General features: G+C 35.5%; 2 protein-coding genes across 2 annotated transcripts; one reads left to right on the top strand and one right to left on the bottom strand.

The window, feature by feature from the left end:
- The first annotated feature begins 6,616 nt into the window (after window positions 1-6,616).
- Window positions 6,617-18,248, top strand: LOC109160629 (LRR receptor-like serine/threonine-protein kinase ERL2). The gene is made up of 2 exons (XM_019308914.1): window positions 6,617-8,111; window positions 18,153-18,248. The coding sequence occupies exons 1-2, from the start codon at window positions 7,027-7,029 to the stop codon at window positions 18,172-18,174; spliced, it is 1,107 nt and encodes a 368-aa protein (XP_019164459.1). The 5' UTR covers window positions 6,617-7,026; the 3' UTR covers window positions 18,175-18,248.
- On the bottom strand, window positions 17,760-20,274 carry LOC109160637 (gibberellin receptor GID1B-like). The gene is made up of 2 exons (XM_019308923.1): window positions 19,875-20,274; window positions 17,760-19,342 (listed from the first exon to the last, which is right to left on the bottom strand). Exons 1-2 carry the CDS (start codon window positions 19,911-19,913, stop codon window positions 18,344-18,346), a joined length of 1,038 nt encoding a protein of 345 aa, XP_019164468.1. The 5' UTR covers window positions 19,914-20,274; the 3' UTR covers window positions 17,760-18,343.
- Window positions 20,275-22,576: the final 2,302 nt, after the last annotated feature.

The following is a 22,576-nucleotide window of genomic DNA, read 5'->3' as shown; positions in this document are numbered from 1 at the left end:
GTGAGTATATGCCACCAAATTAAAAAAAAAATGTAACTGTATGATATTAAATTTAATTAAGAATTAAATAAAGGGGGAAAAATAGCTAGCTTTCAAAAAATAAAGGGGGAAAATAGCTATTAAATTTAATTATAGGAATGCAAAGTTGCATTTTGGATATATGGAATGAGGCATGCAGCAAGTCATCCTATATGAAAAAAAAAAAAAAGAGAGAGAGAGAGAAACAAGGGCAAAATTGAAATTTAGAAAATAAATGGAGAAAAGCTAATGCTAAACGCTGCTCCTAGTAGCGTGTCAATTTTAGCGGATTGGACAGCAATTCGCTAAGTGAAAAAACCATTAACCAAACGTCTTCTTTAGCGATTTGAAAAAGTCAAACCGCTAAAGATGGTTAAATCCGCTAAAAAATGGCGAATAAACTGATAACCAAACATGGCCTATGAGTCTATGAGTTCTTGACGGGGAGATATATTAATATTAATATATTAAATATATACATATATCATATATAGATTCACAGTAGTGGTTTGAATAAAGGAGGAATAGGATGTTTGTTAACATACAATACAGCTGTGTTGAAGTGGGCCCCTACATTCCGGTCCACCTCCCAAACCCCCTTTTCCGGTCCCTGGTTTGACTAGGTGCGTGGCCAGAACACGAGTCTCGCTTCGGGACGATATGATAATGTTGCGTGTTCTGTAGTTTATGCCGTACCACCACCCTACTAACTATCTATCACACACCTTACCTTTTTCAAAAGTTAGTTACGTTGTTGCTGTTTCTAGGCTTGACCGCTCTACTTTTGGAACATCATCGGATCGGATCGGATCTCATCTCGTTTCTTGACTATTCCTCAGCTGGGAAAATGTTAGAGATTGCCAAGTTTCTTTGTGTTGTTTATTGAGTGAATTCAATGAAAAGAAGAGAACAAAAGATAATGCATGGATTGTTATTTATTGTTAATGGTAAAATGATGCTGAAATTGTTGTTTGTTACTTGTTGGATTTTTTTTACTTTACTACGAGGTCTCCAGGTCTTTCTCCGTCCGCTTTATGATCTGGATGCACCCGACTAATCTCTGTTCGCTCCAAGAGAGTACATTTTTGTATTCCTGAGAGAGTATTGTTAGATCTAAAATAGTCTAACTATAATGAACTATAGTATACGAGAAATCTGACCTCGTATGATTGCGGAAGCGTAGTCATGTAAATCTCCAGCCATAGTTGATGTTCCTATTGTGTTGCCTGTTAACGGTAGACCGTTAGCCATGTTTTGCCTCAGAAGACTAGATGGTGTATTGGTGTCTACTGAGCGGTCTGAGTACCGTAACTGAATGTGCTAACATCATCATCCTGTATCCCATCAATCCAGGATTATATTAGGCACAGAGTTTGGTGGACTAACAACTTCTCGTTATTCAGTCCAACCAGACCACTTAATAAGTCTATTCAACTTGCACCACTTAATTAAGGCTCTAATATAGGCTGTAATATATAATAGACAATATATTTTGTTAGGGAAAATCTTACAAGTATAAGAAGGTTGAGAGCTTGACCGGCTATGAATATAATAGTTAGACTTATACGAAAGTAATTTTATGGAGTAGAAGGTGCTTGAGTTGTGCAAGAAGGGTTCTATATACACTTTAATAGCGTATAACTAATGTCATGATAACCACTTGATAAGTGGCTTAGATATGGTGTGCTCTAATTGATATATGTGTATTTTCAAAAACAAAAACAAAAATTGATATATGTGAATAGCCTATTAAGCGACAATATAGGCTTGTCAAATAGTGCAAGCCAGCCTATCAAAAGATGAAGGAGAGCTAGTCTAATAGTGTGATGGGTTTAAGCCTATTAAGTGGTCAGACTTGGTAATTAAATTGACTTTTCAATTGTCTCTAATCAGTCAAGTATTCTAAAATATGTACTAATTTTACAACTTCATCCTAGATCTACTATTTAGATTACCGATTCAGTTGAACTGCTCTATAATCTTATTAAGTTAAATTCAAATTGCGTACAAATAATTATTAATTTTGATGAAATATGGGGAGGTGAATGCTGAAATTGTTGTTAATGCTGAAACTGTTGTTTATTATTTGGAACAACCACACCAATAACTTTTTGGTGGTTTTTTGTGGAGTATTGTGATGTGGACTAAAGGAAAAAAGAAGAGAGAAAGTGTCTTTTTAACTCCAACAAATGAATGATTTTTTGTGGACTTTAAGGAAATAGACAGTTGAACTGCTCTATAATCTCATCAAGTTAAATTCATATCGCGTACCAATAATTGTTAATTTTGATGAAATATTGGGGAGGTGAATGCTTTTATTGGAGCAAGAGTTTTCAACTCATAGCGTGCATTCTCTTTGTCAGCTTCAATCTACTTTTTGCTGCATTATATTCAATATGTTTATGATGATGAGATGGAGCAAACATTTACAGTTTTGAGCTCGATCATGTGTTCAATTTTCATGAGTATCTCCGCCTCATCAACTCATCATCAACCACCGTTTCATGCTTTCCAAAAGATTGTACTTACGTGATATGGACTATACATATTAGTTCAGTTAAACCCGCATGACCAGCTCAATTAATTACAGATGTAAAATTTGAAAACAATGATTCGGGATCAAGTCTTACCGACGGCAATGTAAGATCGAGTAACCTGTATTTTATGACATGCATAGTCCATTGATCTGTGAACTCCTAAGTCAGAGATGTTACTAGTGCGTTTGGTTGGAAAGGGATAATTAAATTATAATTTCATGAGAAAGAATAAAGTTAGAATTACCTTTCAAAAAAAAAATAAAGTTAGAATTTACATTACATGGTTTGATATGCAGGAATAGAATGATGGATAATTAAAAGAAAAAAAATAGTAAAGATTAAAATGTCTTATATAATAATAATATAATAAGAAGAATAAGGGTAAAATAGTAATTCACCGTAGAATTACAATTCACAAAGTGTGAAATTGCAATTGCTAGGGTCTCCATAGGAATTGTAATTCCGTGGTTGGAGGGAATTGCAATTCCGTCAAATCCACATAACTCTAATTCCTCCAACCAAACCATGAAATTGCAATTCTATGGAGTTTGATAAGAATGGAATTACAATTCCATCCTACTAAACACCCAAGTGGCAATTCGTGGTGTGCATAGAAAGGAAAATGCTATGCGTATTCTCATTTTTTAATCTCAACTTTTACTCTCACACATAAAACTTTGATGTAGACACTTACATTGAGACTTGCACATAGAAAAAGTAACTTATCACACCAAAGAATAAAATTGATGGAGTAAGATTTGGGAGTACATAGTAGAACTCGCATAGAATTGAAAAGTCAATACAAATGTCTATTGAATTACGACTCATCAATATAACCTGCAATTTGGCATTCATATTTTTCATTCTCCTCCAAGAAAATCATTTTGATTATGCTTTATATACATTCGGACCTTAGATGTTGGTATTTTATGGTCTATTTACCTATAATGTTTTATTTTCTCTTAACCCCCCTATGATTTTTGGGTTTTCTGGTCCAAGGAGGTCCAACACAACCTTTGGCTGGAGGATACACCTTTCAATAAAAATGTATGCCTATCTCGGAAATAATGCTAGTATTCGGAATCTCTCTCTGGTATTCTCCCCTCTCCGGGTGTTCAATCGTTCGTCCCCTTTTACAAGACTGGAGGAGCCTTTAAATAGCGGCTCCTCCTCTACCGACTTGAAGGCCCTTAATGGCCGACTTCAAGACTAATCAAGATATGGAGCCGTTGGACGCCATTACTCGGTCGACCAACGGCTCTTCTAGGCTTGTAACAGCCTGAGCGGGTCCTGCTTTCAATGCCCTAACGGCTCCCTTTTAAACGAGCTTCTTCAATGCTCTCAACGGCTCCTTGAACCGAGTCTTTCCCTGGGCTTGGGCCTTGGTCGACTCCTCGTCTCAGCCTAAGCTCTCACTGGGCTCCTCTTTAGCAGTTCTGAAACGGGCCCCGTGCCTGGGCCTGGGCCGACTCCAGGACTCGGCCCAATTGCTCTTCGGGCTCCTCGGACGCTGGCCCACTTCTCCAGTCTCGAACCATTTCCTTTGGGCCTCTCTCTCTTGGGCCGGGGTCCTTACCCCATCACCCCCCAAAAAAAAATAAAAAAAAATTAACTCACCAAATATAATATTACTTAGATATTGTCCACCACATTATAAAATTAATCCCCAAAAAATATAATTATTATACGCTCATATTATAGTTAGGGAGGCCGTTTCTACATCATATTGCAGAAAGTGGAGGTCCACTCTGCCTTTCTACTATACCTTGTAGTAATTACGCTATAACTTTCATCGTAAAAATATATAATTAGTTAACCAAATTCTTATTTTATTATTTTATTCTATTCATACCGTTAATATAAATTGTTAGATTGTACTCATTGTAGCTAGCTACCACATTTAAAATAGCATAAATGAAGCAACCAATTAAGTAGACGCTAATAAAAAATTACTACATTTTTCAATCTGATAAACTACTTCACATTATAGCACATAAATAATATGTACGATCTGTCAATTTATGCGGATAACCTACTCCTCTATAATGTCACATATTTCCTTTGCGGACATGTTTTACGTTGTACGAGGGGTGCCTACGCTCATGTGGTAGTTCAAACTAATCCATAGTAGTTACTATGTGATTATTATGTGTGTAGTAATAACTATATTTGTTATTTTTGTTTCATTAAAAATTTGAGTTTTAGCCCCCGATAAAGATTATACAGACACAATCGAGCTCGTACAAAATAAGTCGGCTTGAGACAAACATCATTGACTTGATCAGGACGATTTCTCAGTGGCCTAATCATATGTAACCAGGAAAACTATATACTTGCGGTCCGCGGAACAATATCTCACCCAACATACCTCTTAAACGTACCCCTAGACTAAAGGAGTAGTTAGATTACGTCTCATCACCTTCTCATACTTCTTGACACAATCTCCTTGATTGTCGAACCTTCGCCTTGCATATGTAAGACATGCTAAAATCCTGACATGTGTCCCTAAACCTGCCTATATAAGGAGCATTTATTGCTTAAGGAAGGAGGGGACTTTAATTTGAATCTTCAACTACCTTAGACATTCCCGAATTAGCCATATATCTCACCCAGTTCCTTAACTCCTCAAGACAGAGAACTGGTTATAGATCCGCAAGATTGGGAGGACACCTCTCCGATCGTATATCGTGAAGTTGACCACATTATTAGTCTAAAAAGGGGGTGATTAAGTTGGTGAAATATGACTATCGTATCTAATTAATGTCACTTGTTATGTCTTTCGAATACACATGCCCCTAGCATGAGCCCTAAATAAGCTTCTCTTTCATCTAAGATGTATGAGGACTTTGGTGATAACTGAGGATGCAACACTTGATTTCTTATGTGAAGATAGACTATAACTTATATTAGTGAATTTTAATCCTGAATGAGGGTCTTCTTGTTAAATTAATCATCTAAGACTGGATTATGGACAATATAGTTAAGGGTAAGGATAGACCTCCTCTTTATTATATATATTTTTAATTATATTCTAACATGAGTTATTGATTTACTTAAAAAAAAAAAAAAAAAGGATTCACATACTTTTTTTCTTCTTTTCATCAAGTGAGATCAAAATATGTAGTGTGAGTAATACTTCATCAAAGTGTACTAACCATTTTTCATTGAAAATTGAATAACCAATTACATTTATGCATCAATGTTTTAAAAAGAGAAAAAAAAAACAAAAGAAAATATTTGGCATACTTTTTTTTTTTTTTTTTTTTTGAAAGCTAGTGAATCTATTACATTGTATTAGATGTTTATATATACTTTCGCAACCTGTTGAAGCATAAAGAGTCAACACCACCTCCACTGATGCTCGATCTCATACTCTCATATGAAAGAATCACTACATACCAACTGAGTACAAGATGCTTAGCATTTGGCATACTTTTAATCAAACAAATTTTACATAATATTTATTGACCAGTTATTGAATAAGAGATTTTAAATTTGACCATTAAATATAATACAATTCTAAATAGCCAAATAGGAAAACTTAAAAAAAAAACATTAATTGAAATTTTGTATCACGTGTCTTGTAATAATTAGTGAAAATTAATTATACAAACTTTGACTCTATTATCAATCAAAAATGAATTAACCCTTAAAAACTGTTTTTCTTCTCAATTTTCAAACTCATCATCTAAATATGTGTTAATATTACTAAAATAAAAATAAAAAGACTCTCCTAGTCGAAATCATGATACATAATCTTCCTAATTTGATTTAATTTATATTATTTATATAATTTGTAAGCTATTACACAGAGTGAGACATTTTTAAATAGTAATAAATGTTAGTATCCATGGTTACTTTGGAAAAGAAAAAGAAAAAGAAAGGCAATAAAAGAGGAAACTTTTTTTACTATCTAGGCAGCAGCCATGCCACGGTCACGTGATTCTCGTCCTAATCAGCCTGTAGACCCCGAGCCTGCTGATGTGTCAAGATGAATCCCAGTTCCATGTAGTTCCAAGTAGGCTCGGACAACCGTTTGCTCACGAACCTAATCCCAATAAAAAAAATAAAATTAAAAAAATCAATTCCATCGCCTTCGTAGTGGCAGTAGGAGTAGTAGCGAATTCATTATTTCCGGCATCTTCCCAGCCAAGCCACAAGAAACCGTACAGAACCCAAGAATCAGAAAAAGTTATATTTTCTTTTTCTTTTAATCTCTTTGCTTTCCTCTGAAGCCACTCTTTCTTCTACCTAAATTTTTTTTTGCTGTTTTGGTTGGTACCTTCCATCTCTGCAACCTTGATGCTGTCTTCATTAAAGCTTTCCCGACCCCATAGTCCACGAGAATCACCTGTTTCTCACGGAAAAGTGTTCCCAAAAGCCCGCATTTCTACGCTATTTATACCCCTCTCTCATTGCTCTGTTTATCTCCAAGCAGATTGAGATTGATTACAGTACAGGGAGAACGACAATGGCGATGGGGATGATAAAGTTTGTAGCTTTGTTGGCCATTCTTGTTCATTCTTGTGTTGTGGTGAATGGGATTCTTGACCCTGTTGATTTCTTGGCTCTGCAAGCGATTCGGAAGAGATTGGTTGATTTGCCTGGGTCTAATTTCTTTGCTTCCTGGGATTTCACCTCCGACCCCTGTAATTTCCCCGGAGTTTACTGCGACGGTGATAAGGTGATTGCGTTGAATCTCGGTGACCCGCGGGCGGGGTCGCCGGGCTTGACGGGGAAGCTGGACGCGGCTATTGGGAAGTTGTCTGGTCTGGCTGAGTTTACGGTGGTTCCCGGGAGGATATTCGGGGCATTGCCGGAAAGTCTGTCGCAGTTGAAGAATCTTAGGTTTCTGGGAGTCAGTAGGAATTTTATCTCCGGCCAGATTCCGGCTTCTCTTGGGCAGCTCCGGGGATTGCAGACGCTCGATCTCAGTTTCAATCAGTTCGCCGGGAATATTCCTTGGTCCATCGGACAGTTGCCGGCATTGTCCAACGTTATTCTCTGTCACAACCGTTTATCCGGTTCGGTCCCGGTTTTCGTCTCCAAAACCCTAACCCGGCTCGACCTGAAGCACAACGATCTTTCCGGTTCTCTCCCGGCGAATGCTTTCCCTCCATCTCTCCAGTTTCTCTCGTTATCATGGAACAAGCTGAGCGGGCCGGTGAACCGGATTTTAACCGGGTTAAAAAACTTGAATTATCTCGACCTCAGTTTAAACCAGTTCACCGGCGAAATCCCGGGAAACATTTTCAGTTTCCCCCTCGCGAATCTCCAACTCCAGCGGAATCAATTCTCCGGGCGGGTCTTACCCCTCGATCAGGTCACAATCCCCACCGTTGATCTCAGTTACAACCACTTGTACGGCGAAATCTCTCCCCTCTTCTCCACCGTCCAGAATCTCTACCTCAACAACAACCGCTTCGCCGGCGAGGTCCCCGGCGGTTTCGTCGACCGCCTTCTCTCCGCCAGCATCCAGGTTCTCTACTTACAGCACAACTTCCTCACCGGAATCGCCATAAGTCCGACGGCCGATATTCCGGTGACGACGTCCCTGTGCCTGCAGTATAACTGTATGGTGCCGCCGATTCAAACGCCGTGCCCGTTGAAAGCCGGGAAGCAGAAGTCCAGGCCGACGAATCAGTGCGTCGAGTGGAAGGGTCAAAACAGGAATTGACAGGGCCGAGTCGGGGGCAAAACGGGAATACTGGATTAATTATAGTATTTGTTGAGGAGATTAAGGTGAGATTGATTTATTAATTCTTATCAAATTAAGGGTAATTAAGAAAAATGATTTAAATAAGAAAGGAATTTGTGCATACCAGGAGAGAGAAAAATAGCTCAGTTTCTTATTCTCTCAAGGCCAAATTAGACCCAACTTTGGCTTATTTTTGTCTTTAATTACACAACTATGTCCCCCAAAATGAGAAATATAGCTATTCATTAAATGGCATTATTTGGTTGAATTTTTTATTTAATTATTCTTTTATTTCTATTGATTTTGTTCTTATTGGGCTCAAACTCATAACCTTCCATTTGGGAGAACATCTTCCTGTCAATAGACCACAAGGTCATTGACATTTAATTATTAAGTCGTTTTTTTTTATGAATCAACTAATTTACAAGCAATTAACAAATATAAAGGGTATTTGGCATTTTACAACAATATTAAGAAAATCCTAATTTGCTGGTAGCTCAGTTGGTTCCTAGATGATAAATTGTGGGTAATGACATATAATCGAATCATGACGCCGCAATGTGAGAGTTATACTCAATGTGGTAGGCTGATCCTTCCACCTAATTAATTGGTCATTGGGTCAACGCAATTTACCTCTACAGTGTCATTTTGGAATAGGGTATAGATGCTTGGGGCCAGAGAATTTTACATTTGTAGACAAGAAAACCCTAATTTGCTCGTAGCTCAGTTAGTTCCTAGATGATAAATTGTGGGCAAGGACATATAATCGAGTCATGTCGCTGCAATGTGGTGAGCTCCTTGTGACATTAGACACTTATCCTTCCACCTAATTGGTCATTGAATCAACGTGATTTACCTCTCCACTATCTTCTTGGATCAGCCGATCAGGATATAGAAGCTCGGGCGAGAGAATTTTACCTTTGTGAACAAGAAAATCCTAATTTGACAATCAACTAATCATTATATTTATCCGAGTAAACAGTGCAGTTGTTGTTCCAAACAGCAGGTGCAATAGGATTGGAAGGTGGTAGAAACAGCAGAAAAATGGACCAATCCGAGAGTACTTGGGAATGTTCCAACGTTAACAATGAATGAAGGGTTTGTTTGGTTGTACTTTTGTGGTGTGTTTTTCTTTCTTTAATCTGCGGGAGAGTGATATAGCAATATAGCATACAATAGTGGGGAGCAGAGTTCATGTGTTCTCTGCCATTTTTGCCTTTATATATGCACTTGCTCCAGACACTAGAACTGCAAAAGACAAGAAGGAGACGTTAATCTCTGGGGCCGGCCAGCTAAGATACTTCGTATATTCATGGAATGAATTTTGTATTTTTCTCCGTATTTCTACCTATTTTCACCCACCCATCTATCCTTTCTACACCTAAATGTTTACCTACTACGTTTCTTCATATACTTAATTGTATATATAGTTATATACTCCTATTTTTACAGTTAATTCTCGACCGTAGATCTAGATGTAAATGCATAAGTATGTAATAATACTTTCAAAGTAGTTAGGATGGAGTCAAAACTGTAACATTGATCAAACTTTTGTGATAGGGTTAGAGTCGTAATTAGTTTAGTGTTTATAATTAGTACTCTTGTTGGAGGCTGATGCGTATTGTGAATGGATTACTTAGAACATCTCCATCTGTTGGATTTTTGCACAATATTTTAGGAGACCATATAGGAGAGAGAGAGAGAAAAAAAATGGAAGAGAAAAAGAAAAATAAAAAGATTCTAACATTAAAAATAAAAAAATTGCCGACCACTTTGACGCCTGCAAAAACATGCATGAGAAAAATCTTACAAAAAATCATGCTTCCCATTAGACAAAAATAAGTTACTAAATTTTTTACTGTTCTAAAAACCAAGAAAAGTCTACTGCTGGTGATGCTTTTAGGAGAAGGCCGGCTACATGATGCTTGATGAGGTCAAAAGGTTGTCCAAAGTGGGTCAAGAAGGATTTAGAGTGTGTGCACAAACATTTGCTTCTCATCAACGGATGGACAAAGATATGATCATATATTGGCTCTTTAAAAAAATTGGAGAATGGTACTTAATTAAGTTGGATTTAAAACTTTACTCTGATCTTGATCTAACTTTTGTGGTGGAGTAAGAGTCCTAATTTTAGTGCCTATAATTAGCTAGCTAGGAAACGACTACTTAGAAGAAAGTTACCCAATGTTTGGTGAGATCAAAAGAGAGTCGTCTAGAGTGGGCCGGGGTATTGTGGGCATTGACTTAATAACTACCTAATGTTTGATAATTAATGTCCAAATAGAGTCGAGAAGAGTCCAGAGTCGAGCTATTTAAAGTGGGCCAAGATTTTAAACAATAGAAGGCAAAAAAAGTCCCAAATGTGAGCCATTTAAAATAGAGTATCACAAATTATCTGCTTCTTAAGAAATGGACAATGATACAATCTTAATTATATTAACATATATAATCTCTGAAAAAAACTAAACGAGGATATATAACATTGCAATTGGTTATTTGGTCCCCATTTTGGGCGGATTAGTTATAAGTTTAGGTGGCGATCGAGAGGGATGCACGTGGTTGATAAAGAAGTATATATGATTTGTTTATGTATGAATAGATTGTATTGTACGCAGTGTATATAAGAAGGGAAAGAATTGAAATATAATGATGAGAGCTTGTGCATGGCAGCCGCAACTAATTAACGTTTTGCTAAAGAAACGAATAATAATATCCCAATAATGCAACCTAACTTCCCCAAAAACCTGCTTTAATTTTCATCATCAACATTAGATCAACCATATTATATATATATGAACATCCATCTCATTATTATATATAGCATTCATCAGGGACATAACAAGTGTTCAATTCCAAAGAATGATGTATAATTCATAAATACGTATGTCAATCTAGGTTGAAAATAATGGGCTAATCCCAAAAGATCATAAAATTAGTGTTTGGGCCTAACACATTAAACATGGATAAGAACATTAGGCCAATTAGTGAAACCAGGTAGGCCTGATGGTCCAAACAAATTGACCCAAAACTGAGCGGATATTTATTTAACCCGAAAATTATCAACAATTATACCACGGGTCCAAAATACACAATTTACATATTGAACCCATAGCTTATACCACCTATTATTTGCTTCCTTACGATTTTCTTTTAGGCTGTGTTTGGAAACCCGGAAAATGACTTCTGGAAGTCATTTTCCGGGTTTTTGGTGTTTGGCTACACCTGAAAAATCCAGTCAACGGAATCCATTTTCCGTTGACTGGGGAAAATGGGGCCAATTTGGCGGAAAACGACTTCCGCCAAATTTGGGCGGAAGTCGTTTTCCGCCTCTTCTCTTTCATTTTTTTTTTTTTTTTTTTTAAATTCTATGGTTTCTGGCGGAACCCAGTTCCGCCAGAAACCACCCTTGGTTTAGTTCAGCCGGAAGCCATAATTTTTATTTATTTATTTATTTTTTTTAGAGATTTAAAATAAATTTTTAATTTAGAATAAAATAATTAAAATATTTAATTATACCATTCTACTCTCATTTTCCAGAAAATGAACCAAACACACCAAAACAGTTTTCCAAATGCAACCAAACACTGGAAAAGGAAAATGTTTTCCGGAAAATGACTCATTTTCCAGAAACCATTTTCCAGAAGTCATTTTCCTGCTTTCCAAACGGACCCTTTACTTGGAATTAAAAATAATAAATAATACCCCGACCAAATAAGTAAAGTATAAGTTTTATACTAAAATATGAAAACTTTACTTTTTTTTTTTTTTTTTTCAATACCATCTCGATCGAGTATGTTGTAGGTTATTACTTATTATACATGAAATTATTTAAATAGTAAATTATATAACTTTTGGAAGATATATTACGGTTTGAAGTGCGACGGCTACACCTTTGGGCCAAAGATTTTAGCTTTGAATTGGTATAAATATAATACTATGTATCCAAAAATAAAATCTAGCAAAGTTTATTCCACCAGAAATTCGTAATTTAAAGTGTAAAGTGAGATTTGCTTTAATTTGGGTGCACAAATTCTCCATGACCAATAAATACTTTAAAAAAAAAAAACTCGACAAGTCGGCAACCACAAATGACAATTTGCAATAACACTTTTGTTCAATGTTTGAAAAATTGAACACATCCCTAGTATTCCTAGTAAGGCAAGTATAGGGTTAATTCTAATATTGGTTAGTTTTCTATATATATAGTGATATTTTTACATTTAATTTTGATATGAATTTATCAAATTATAGTCTTTAAGTCCTTTATTTTAGGTCAAATTTATTCTTAGCTTAGTCATACTCTAAACCTAAAGTCTAAACACACCATCTCATTAACATTTGTTTAGATGTATATTTTTCCAGAGAATTTTTTTCTCGTGACTCAAAAATTCCCATCAGGGATTTGCGTTATTGAGAATGGATGACACGACAAAATCAAGAAGAAAAAAAATTGATCGTAGCAATTACATTGATTTTTAAACTCTTTTTTAAAAAAAAGCACTAAAGTTGCACATAGGATGCTCAGCTAGACAATTAGAGCGATTGTCAAAATTGCACTAAAGTTGCACATAGGATGCTCAGCTAGACAATTAGAACGATTGTCAAAATTGCACTTGAGTTGCACGTAAGATGCACATGTAGACAATTAGAGTGGTTGTCAAAGTTACACATACTTGAGCAACGCAAAATGCTCAACTGAGCAATTAGTTAAGTGCTTGTCAGTTTGGTGATCACTTCAATCCCCTCCCTTTTTAAAATTGAGAAAAAAACTCTAACGATTATATATATATATATATATATATATATATATATATATATATATATATATATATATATAAACACAAGATTAGTGAATGTTGATATGAAATGTTAAAGTTAATGGGATGTTGTAAGTGAATATAGTGGTGGTTCGCATGTTGTCTCCTAGTCTTCACGCCACAAACGTTTCCTAATTATAATTAATTCTTAAATAAACCAGTCTTTCCTGATGTTACAAGACAGTCCTAACTGGTACAGGCAATATCCATACTATTTTATTATTTTTTAACCAAAAAAAAAAAAACAAAACATTAACAGTAAATTAATAGTGATTATCATAATAGCGATGTGGAAGAGCATAATATTCTTTCTTTCGTTCGTATTACACATGAACAAAGAGGCAGCAAAGTGTGAACAGTCAGGCCGCCGCCGACTACGACCCAATCGAATAAACATTACATTTTTTTTTATCGAAACAGCGAAGAAGAAGAAGACGACAACTAACGTCGCGACAACGTTTGCCCACAACCAATAAAACCGCCTTTCAATTGTCTGTTTTTGGTCCAACGAATTCAACAATGCTGATACTATAGTATGATAGCCTCAGTTCTGAGCTCATTTTGTCTATATACATAGCCTCAAATAATCTTTCACCCAAAACAAATTAACATTGCAATCACCAAATATCATATATGATATATATTCTCCTAACTCTAGATAATGGTATAATATGTTACTTGTTCACTTAATTATATGACGTGAGGACATTGAAGTGTGTCAAAAAATCACCTAAATTATTTATCGTAAAACCTAAATCTTTGTTTATCAAGAAAACGTAAAGTAGGTTGCCAGTATAGTATGTACATTAATTTTTCAATTAATTACATGATGTAATAACAACAAAGAGTAGCAATAAACCACTCAAATCTATTTATGATAAAAAAAAAATTAAATATTTGTTTATGAGAAAGACAAAAGTGCCACAATACGTTACTTATTCAATTAATTATATGATGTGATGATCAATAAGTGTGCCAGAAAATCACTCAAATCTATTTATTATAAAATTGTAAAAATTCAATCCCGGCCTATTTATCCGAAAAACGTAAAGTAGATCGCAGGTATAATATTATATGTTAACTTTTTAATTAATTATAAAGCATAATAACAACAAAGAATTGTGTACCCATAAATCACCCAAAACAATCAACCACCAAGGGATCATAATTATAACATTAATCTCTGTTTATCCAAAAAACAGAAAGTAGGCCGTCAGTATAATGCGTTAACTCTTCAATTAATTTTACAATGCAGTAACAACTAAGTGTCGAGTGCTCAGAAACCACCCGAAACAATCAACCGCCAAGGGATCATAATTATAACCCCGATCTCTGTTTATAAAAAAAAAAAACGTAAAGTAGATCGTTAGTATAGTACGTTAACTTTTCAAAAAAAAATAAAAAATTTGAATACTATTAACTCTATTACAATACATTATCTATTTTTAACTACTTTCTCAACTTTTCAATTAATTATACAACGTAGTAATAATAAAGAATTAAGTACCTAGAAACCACCCAAAACAATATAATCAACTACCAAGGGATCATAATTATATTACATCTTTGTTTATGAGGAAGACAGAAAGTAGATCGATCTCTATTATAATATATTACCTGTTCGATTAATTATATGACGAGAAGATCATAAAGTGCGTCAAGAAATCACTCAAATTTATTTATGATAAAAATTAAATCTTTGTTTATCAAAAAGATGTAAAGTAGGTCGTCAATATAATATGTTAATTTTTCAAATAATTACATGACATAGTAACAACAAAGAGTAGCAAGAAACCACCCAAATCTATTTATGATAAAAATAAATAAATAAATATTTTGTCAACAAAAAAGACGGATAGTAGGTTGCTGCTACAATATAATATGTTACTTGTTCATTTAATTATATGACATGATGATCATAAAGTGTGTCAAGAACCAAGTGGCTTGTGGTCCACTGGTATTGAATTGCTCCTCTATGTGGGAGGTCTAGATTTCGAGTCTTAGTGTAGGCATAGATTGTATGGGTATTCCCCTTCCCTTTGTAAAAATAAAGTGTGTCAAGAAACCACCTAAATCTATTTATGATAAAATTTCAATTTTCTTTTTTGGTGGGAGATAAAATTTCAATATTTGTTTATCCGAAAATCATAAAGTAAGTTGTCAGTATATATATAATATGTTGACTTTTCAATTAATTATACAATGCAGTAAGAGCATCCATATCAGTAAATAATATGGGGAGAATGCAGCATTAATTCACTCAGTTCAAATTTATAGTTAATGTGGGGGAGAATAGATTTGGAAAGAATGTCTCTACAAATGTAAAAAATTATGTGAAAAATCAAAAAATAAAGGAACAGCTGCTGTGCGCGTTTCGTGCACAGCAGCAGCCCACACGGGCGCGTGCAATGCACGCGCGTCAGGCACGCCTAAACTTTTTTTTTTTTTTTTAATAGTTTTTTTCTTCCTCCCCTCCTCTCCCCACATTCTCTTTCCTAATCACTCTTATATTATCCCTCATTCTCCCCCATCATTGTGAATGCTCTAACAACAACAAAATTGAGCACCCAGAAACCACCTAAAACAATCAACCACCAAGGGATTGTATTTATAACCTCTATCTATGTTTATCCAAAAAAACGTAAATTAGGTTATCAGCATAATATGTTACCTTTCCAATTTATTATTTATTATACAACATAATAACAACAAGAAATTGACTATTTAAAAACTATCCAAAACAATCAACCACCATCATAATTATAACCCTCAACCCCTAACCCTCAACCCCCACTCCCCCCAAAAGAAGAAGCTAAGAGCATCTACATCAGAGGAGAAATAGGGGAGAATTCACTACTTTTGAGGCCAAAATGCTATGGTGACAGAGAGAGAATGAAGAGAGAGAAGGGGTGGGGAGCATCTGCAAATGTTAGGATATTACTCTGCCCAAGAAAAATAATTAATGATGAAGGATAAAGAACCAATAGAGAAATGACATGCTTATTTTTTATATATATATTTTTTATAAAATCAGTTTTGATTTTTTTCCCCTCCCCTCCCATATTATTCTCTTTCCTATTCACTCTTACATTCTCCCCCTAATATCCCCAACTGATAAGGATGCTCTAAGATTGATTTTGTCAAAACTCCTTTTTACCATTTTGTGGCCACGTACTCAAACAATCCCAAAATAAAATCGTGAAAATCCAAAGGCAAAGGGGTATTGTTTTTGTGGTTTTTCAAAGTGGTCCCCCTAATTACTAGTATTTAATATTTGATACCATTCCATCCAAAATTGAAAACAAACAACTTCCCTAGTCCCAACCACTAGTTGACTACCTTCTCCCCTTGAATACAAAACAAAATGCATCCCCCACCATCATAGTGCTGACAAACAATGAATCATATCAACGTCAACCATGAACCATGTATATATCCCACAAGACAAGGAAACCAAACCATCTATTTATAATCACAATTATTGTTTAATGTTAAGTTTAATGTTTTATCACCGGTTAAAAGAATTTGAGTCGTTTAAGTACAAGATAAATACCCTTCTCAATACAATATGTGACAATATTAATATGAATTAGCCCCAAAAATAACTGAAGATCAGAATAATGAAGGTGTAATAAGACAAGAGTGGTAATACACGGAACACAATGTTGCATTGAGTGATCAACAAGTTCATTACAAGTTAAATACGTGTTTGATTTGATCACTATACAAGATATATAAATTAAAGGACACAACAGTAGCCTCACGCGCATACCATTCAGAAACCCACTCTAGGCTCTCTACCTGTGCAAAAACCCTAGATGGTTTCAGCTAATATATACCTCAACACAATGACGGTTGATACAAGATATATATATATAAGACACAACAACCTCTCGCACATATCATTCAACAATTCAGCCACCTTAAGTCTCCTGACCAGCTAACCCTCTAGCTTTAGCTGAGACAACCTCAACAAACAAAGCTTAATATTTCAGTTATCCCATCAACACGACATGATAATTCGGGTAAATAAATTTTTTTTAAAAAAAATGTTATTGTGTGAGTAGTATTTTACACATGCTAGAACACAAGATGAGATTGAGGGATGGATGAATTGAAAGGGACCCATAGCCAATGATAAAACCCTGGTTGGATGGAAATAGTTGGCATGTCCTTTTTTGGGTGGACGGGGTTTGGTTATTGGCATGACAACGGGACTGATTCCCACTATGGTCCACCACCAGAGACACCAGTTTTAGCAGATCACTACAATAACTTCAAACACTTTGGGAGAAAAGTGAGACAAAACTTTGATGTCTTCAATGTAGGGAATTTAATCCTTAACGGGGTACAACTAGGAAGGAATTCCCATTCTCCTCTCCTGTACCCATCATTTCAATTTCCATTTTCTTTCTTTCTTTCTTTCCCCCCTTTCACTAGTACAGTACTCATATTTTACCACCAGACATCTTTGGGGAAAACAAGGAAAAAAAAAAAAAAACAAAAAACCCAATTTTTCTTTGTTTGGTAGTCAAGAAAATATGCAATAATTATGCATATGTTTCATTTTTGTTAGTAGTTCTGAATTTCAAGAATTTCAAGAATTGAGTTTAATGATGTCAAAGATGGAAATGAGATGAATATCTCCTCAGACAGAAAAGGAAAGGGGGAGTTAGAACTTAGAACTGCAGAAATTAAACCAAAATGTTTTATGTATTTCTAAGGCACAGTACAACATAGTAAAACATACAAACAAAAGCTAAACAACAGCATAGGTTTCCCAATTCATGTCCTAAAATTAGTTTTTTTTTTTTTCTTGGATACTCAGTAACTGAATAGATTCAATACATCACTCCAGTGAAGTCTACCTAGCTAAAGCATAACAAAAGATGAGATTTTGATCCACGATTTGCGTCTTCACAGCCAGCCAACGAGGGGAAGCTCGAATCAACACCATCACACCTGCTGAAACGCGAGAGGCTCGAGCAACAGATCTGCTGGACTCCTGAAAGTGATGTGAATTGGGAACCATAGGACAGACTTACGACTTTCGATACCTAGGAAGACAACATAGATACCTAGGAAGATGCAGAGTTTCTACTAGTCGAAAACAGGAACAAGTAAATCTACACAACCTTATAACTAGCTACACACGATATCACGATAATATTAACTGGCAAAAGGAAGCAAAAACACGGGGGGACTGGGGAGATATGTCAACGCTTATGTTATGTATATAGCCATATAGGTGCCTGTAATTGAAGTTAGGTGATTTATGAACAGTCGGGGTGGATGAAGTCCGTTATCTCCTCCATAAGGGTATAAAAATGGTCATTGTTGGGCAGGAAATAGAAGCCGATGGTTGCCTGCTTACGATGCAGAAGTTTCACGTCTTGCCCGGACTTCTTAAGCCCTTCGACATAAGCCAACTGCCAGTCCTGAGAGATGTCAAAGCCAGCCACAACAACGAGACTTTTCGGGAGCTTTAGCCCCTCGAGGCTTCTGCTCCTCGGGCCAAATATGTTACAAGCCGGATGATCTCTATCTTCCCCTTCGGGCAGAAAGGCCCTCCAGTACCAATCCCTGTCTCGGACCGTCACAAAGTACTTCCCATCAAATTTCGTCTCCGACTCGGTCCTCTGCTCCCCACCAAACATCGGGTGCAGGAGAATATTCCCCAAAACCTCGACACCCGACTCTGCAGCCTTCACCGCAACATGGTGAGCGATATTCCCACCCGAGCTATCACCCGCTAGGTAAACATGGACCTTACCCTCCTTCCCACTCTTCAGCCATTCCCTAGAGTGAACCCACTTAAGAGCAGACCACCCATCCTCATAAGCACAAGGGTATCGGTGCTCAGGGGAGCGACGATAGTCCACAGAAACCACCACCGCATCACAAATCCTAACAACCCTCCGGCAAAACGCATCATAGATAGCACTATTAGCCGTGGAGTGAGTGAAGCTTCCACCATGGAAGAACACGATAACAGGAACAACCTCAGTTGTACTCAAAGGATTCTCGAGTTCTAGCAAACCCCAACGAGCCTCATTCTCGGGGGCAGGTTTGTATATCCTGTTAAGGATATTGGTGGCCCCATCCAGAACATCAAAAGAGTAAACCCCATCAACTGGAATGGTATTTGCCATGGCTTTCCTGTCAAGAAACTCAGCCAACTCACGGTTGAATGTGCCATCAGGCTTCCTGAGCAGATTGTAAGCCACCTTGAAATTTGATATGAGAATCCAGGTGTTGAGTGGAACCACACTCTGCAAACAAGAAAAGAAAGCATAGAAATTAAAGAAACATCTTCAAAGTACCAAGAAAAGAGACAGTCCCTTAAATGTAAGTACTGAGGCCTAGTTGATTGATCATGGTTGATGGCTTCTCAGTTGAATCCATTAATAGCAATCACCAGTAAAGGAAAATTCTGAAAATAATGATGCATACCCAGATAAAGAAATAAAGTAGAAAGGCATAGAAACAACCCCAAACCCACCTAACAGGAAAGCAAAACAAAAGCTTATTTTGATTTCACAAAGACTGTTGCTCGATCCGTGGCAAACAGAGCAATCCATAAATAGGCACTACCCAAATCATAAAATTAAATGTAAAGTTTCAAACTTTTTCCCCAAATCAAACTTTGGGTGTTCCCAACACCCAAACTTTCTTATAGGGGGAGAGAATAAGGTCAACCTCCAACACAAATCATGAGAGCAAGGGAAAAATCAAGCCAAAACCAAATACCCTCCTCCTGGAATCAACCAACAAAGGATAAATATTTCCTCAGAACACACGCACCTTGGATTCCCTAGCGTTGATTTCGCTACTGCCTGCCATGACTGTCTGTCTTCTCCGAAAGCTCTAAAGAAGGAATCTTTTTTTTTTTCTTTTCTTGTTTTTCTGTAGGGGAAGCTTTAGATGGGGGCACTGATCTTGAAAAAGAGAAGCGTTTGATTATTCATAACGATTCAGAGACAAAGCTTTGACTGCGGGTGAGAGCGATAGTGTGAACTCTTGCGTTGTTTATGAACAAAGCCGCAGAGTTCCCAGAACAGACCAGAGCTCAAATGACAAAAGGCTTATGGTGAAGAACTGAAGAAATTTTCCCTGTTGAGTGAAATTTAAAGGCTGAGGAAGAGAGAGAAAGAACGGTGAAGAAAGAGAGAGAGAGAGAGAGTAGCGTGAAGTCAAACGCAAAGGGACGACGGTGAAGGACGGAGACGAGAGAGACGACAAAGTGGGGCGGCCGAAAAAAACTGTTGAAACAGGCCCCACCAATTCTAATATAAATCCATTTTTGGGTTAACTTTTTTTTCCCGTTTTATTTCTAGTGCCAATCACATTTCTCTTTTTTCCGAACTATAATATTACGCGTATCAAATAATTTATTTACTATATTGATTTTATCAAGAAAAAGAAACCCTGAAAATCAGATACTTTCATACGTATTCTTATCAAATTATAAATACTATAAGAACTATATACTGAATTACGTATGAATATAAAACAAGTTATTAGACGCTTTATCCAAAAACTTCTTACCATCCAACCGTTTCAATAACGCGAGGAGGGGTCATCCCACGTGAGCGATAAAAGATTTACAGAATTACTAAAAAAATCTTCCATCATCCTTATTCATCCCGCATGAACAAGGGACAATTAGCGAGTAAAAGCAAATTTGAAAGATCTACATCTATAAATTACAACACATTTTTTATTTAAAAAAAAAAGAAAAAAAAACTACAAACACAATCCATCATCTCCATCCATCCAAGATAAGCATGGGACAGTTAACGTGAGTAAATAGAAAACTATTAATATAAATTAGCGTCATAATTATTTATATTTATCAAATCTAGCTTGAGTAATGAACAAACTAGCAAGATAATTTCTTTATGTAAATTAACTTTTTTTCCTTTTTATTTTTAGTGCCAATCACACTTCTCTTTTTTGGAACTATAATGTTACGCGTATCAAATAATTTATTTGCAAATATACTTATATTGCTTTTATCAAGAAAAAGGAGCCCTGAAAATCAGATACATTCATACATATTCTTATCGATTTAAAAATACTATAAAAATTATATACTGAATTACGTACAAATATAGAACAAGTAATTGGACGCTTTATCCAAGAAACTTCTTACCATCCAACCATTTCAATAACGTAAGGAGGGGTCATCCAACGTGAGCATTAAAAAGATTTACAAAATTACTACTAAAATCTTCCATCATCCTTATTCATCCCGCATGAACATTGAACAAGGGACAATTAGCGAGTAAAAGCAAATTTGAAAGATCTACATCTATAAATTACAACACTTTTTTTATTTTAAAAAAAAAAAGAAAAAAAAAAACTACAAACACAATCCATCATCTCCATCCATCCAAGATGAGCATGGGACAGTTAACGTGAGTAAATAGAAAACTATTAATATAAATTAACGTCATAATTATTTATATTTATCAAATCTAGCTTAAGTAATTAACAAACTAGCAAGATAATTTACTTAATGTAAATTAAATTTTTTTCCTTTTTATTTTTAGTGCCAATCACACTTCTCTTTTTTCCGAACTATAATCTTACGCGTATCAAATAATTTATTTGTAAATATACTTATATTGCTTTTATCAAGAAAAAGGAACCCTGAAAATCAGATACATTCATACATATTCTTATCGATTTAGAAATACACTATATACTGAATTTTACGTACCGACATAGGACAAGTCATTGGACGCTTTATCCAAGAAACTCTTTATCCATCCACCAGCCGTTTCAATAACGTGAGGAGGGATGAGCATGGGACAGCGTCATAATTATTTATATTTATCAAAAAAGGAACCCTGAAAATCAGATACTTTAATACGTATTCTTATCGATTTATAAATACTATAAAAACTATATACTGAATTACGTACGAATATAGAAAGAGTTATTAGACGCTTTATCCAAGAAACTTCTTACCATCCAACCGTTTTAATAACGTGAGGAGGGGTCATCTAATGTGAGCAATAAAAAGATTTACAAAATTACTACTAAAATCTTCCATCATCCTTATTCATCCCGCATAAACAAGGGACAATTAGCGAGTAAAAGCAAATTTAAAAGATCTACACCTATAAATTACAACACTTTTTTATTTTTTATTTTTAAAAAAAAAAAAGAAAAAAAAACTACAAACACAATCCATCATCTCCATCCATCCAACATGAGCATGGGACAGTTAATGTGAGTAAATAGAAAACTATTAATATATATTAGCATCATAATTATTTATATTTATCAAATCTAGCTTGAGTAATGAACAAACTAGCAAGATAATTTATTTTTGTAAATTAACTTTTTTTCCTTTTTATTTTTAGTGCCAATCACACTTCTCTTTTTTCGGAACTATAATGTTACGCGTATCAAATAATTTATTTGCAAATATACTTATATTGCTTTTATCAAGAAAAAGGAACCCTGAAAATCAGATACATTCATACATATTCTTA

The sequence above is a fragment of the Ipomoea nil genome, unplaced genomic scaffold (assembly GCF_001879475.1).
Source record: "Ipomoea nil cultivar Tokyo-kokei standard unplaced genomic scaffold, Asagao_1.1 scaffold0302, whole genome shotgun sequence".
NCBI classification, from domain to species: domain Eukaryota; kingdom Viridiplantae; phylum Streptophyta; class Magnoliopsida; order Solanales; family Convolvulaceae; genus Ipomoea; species Ipomoea nil.
The sequence above is the reverse complement of the archived record's forward strand: the minus strand, read 5'-3'. Positions and strand labels throughout refer to the sequence as shown.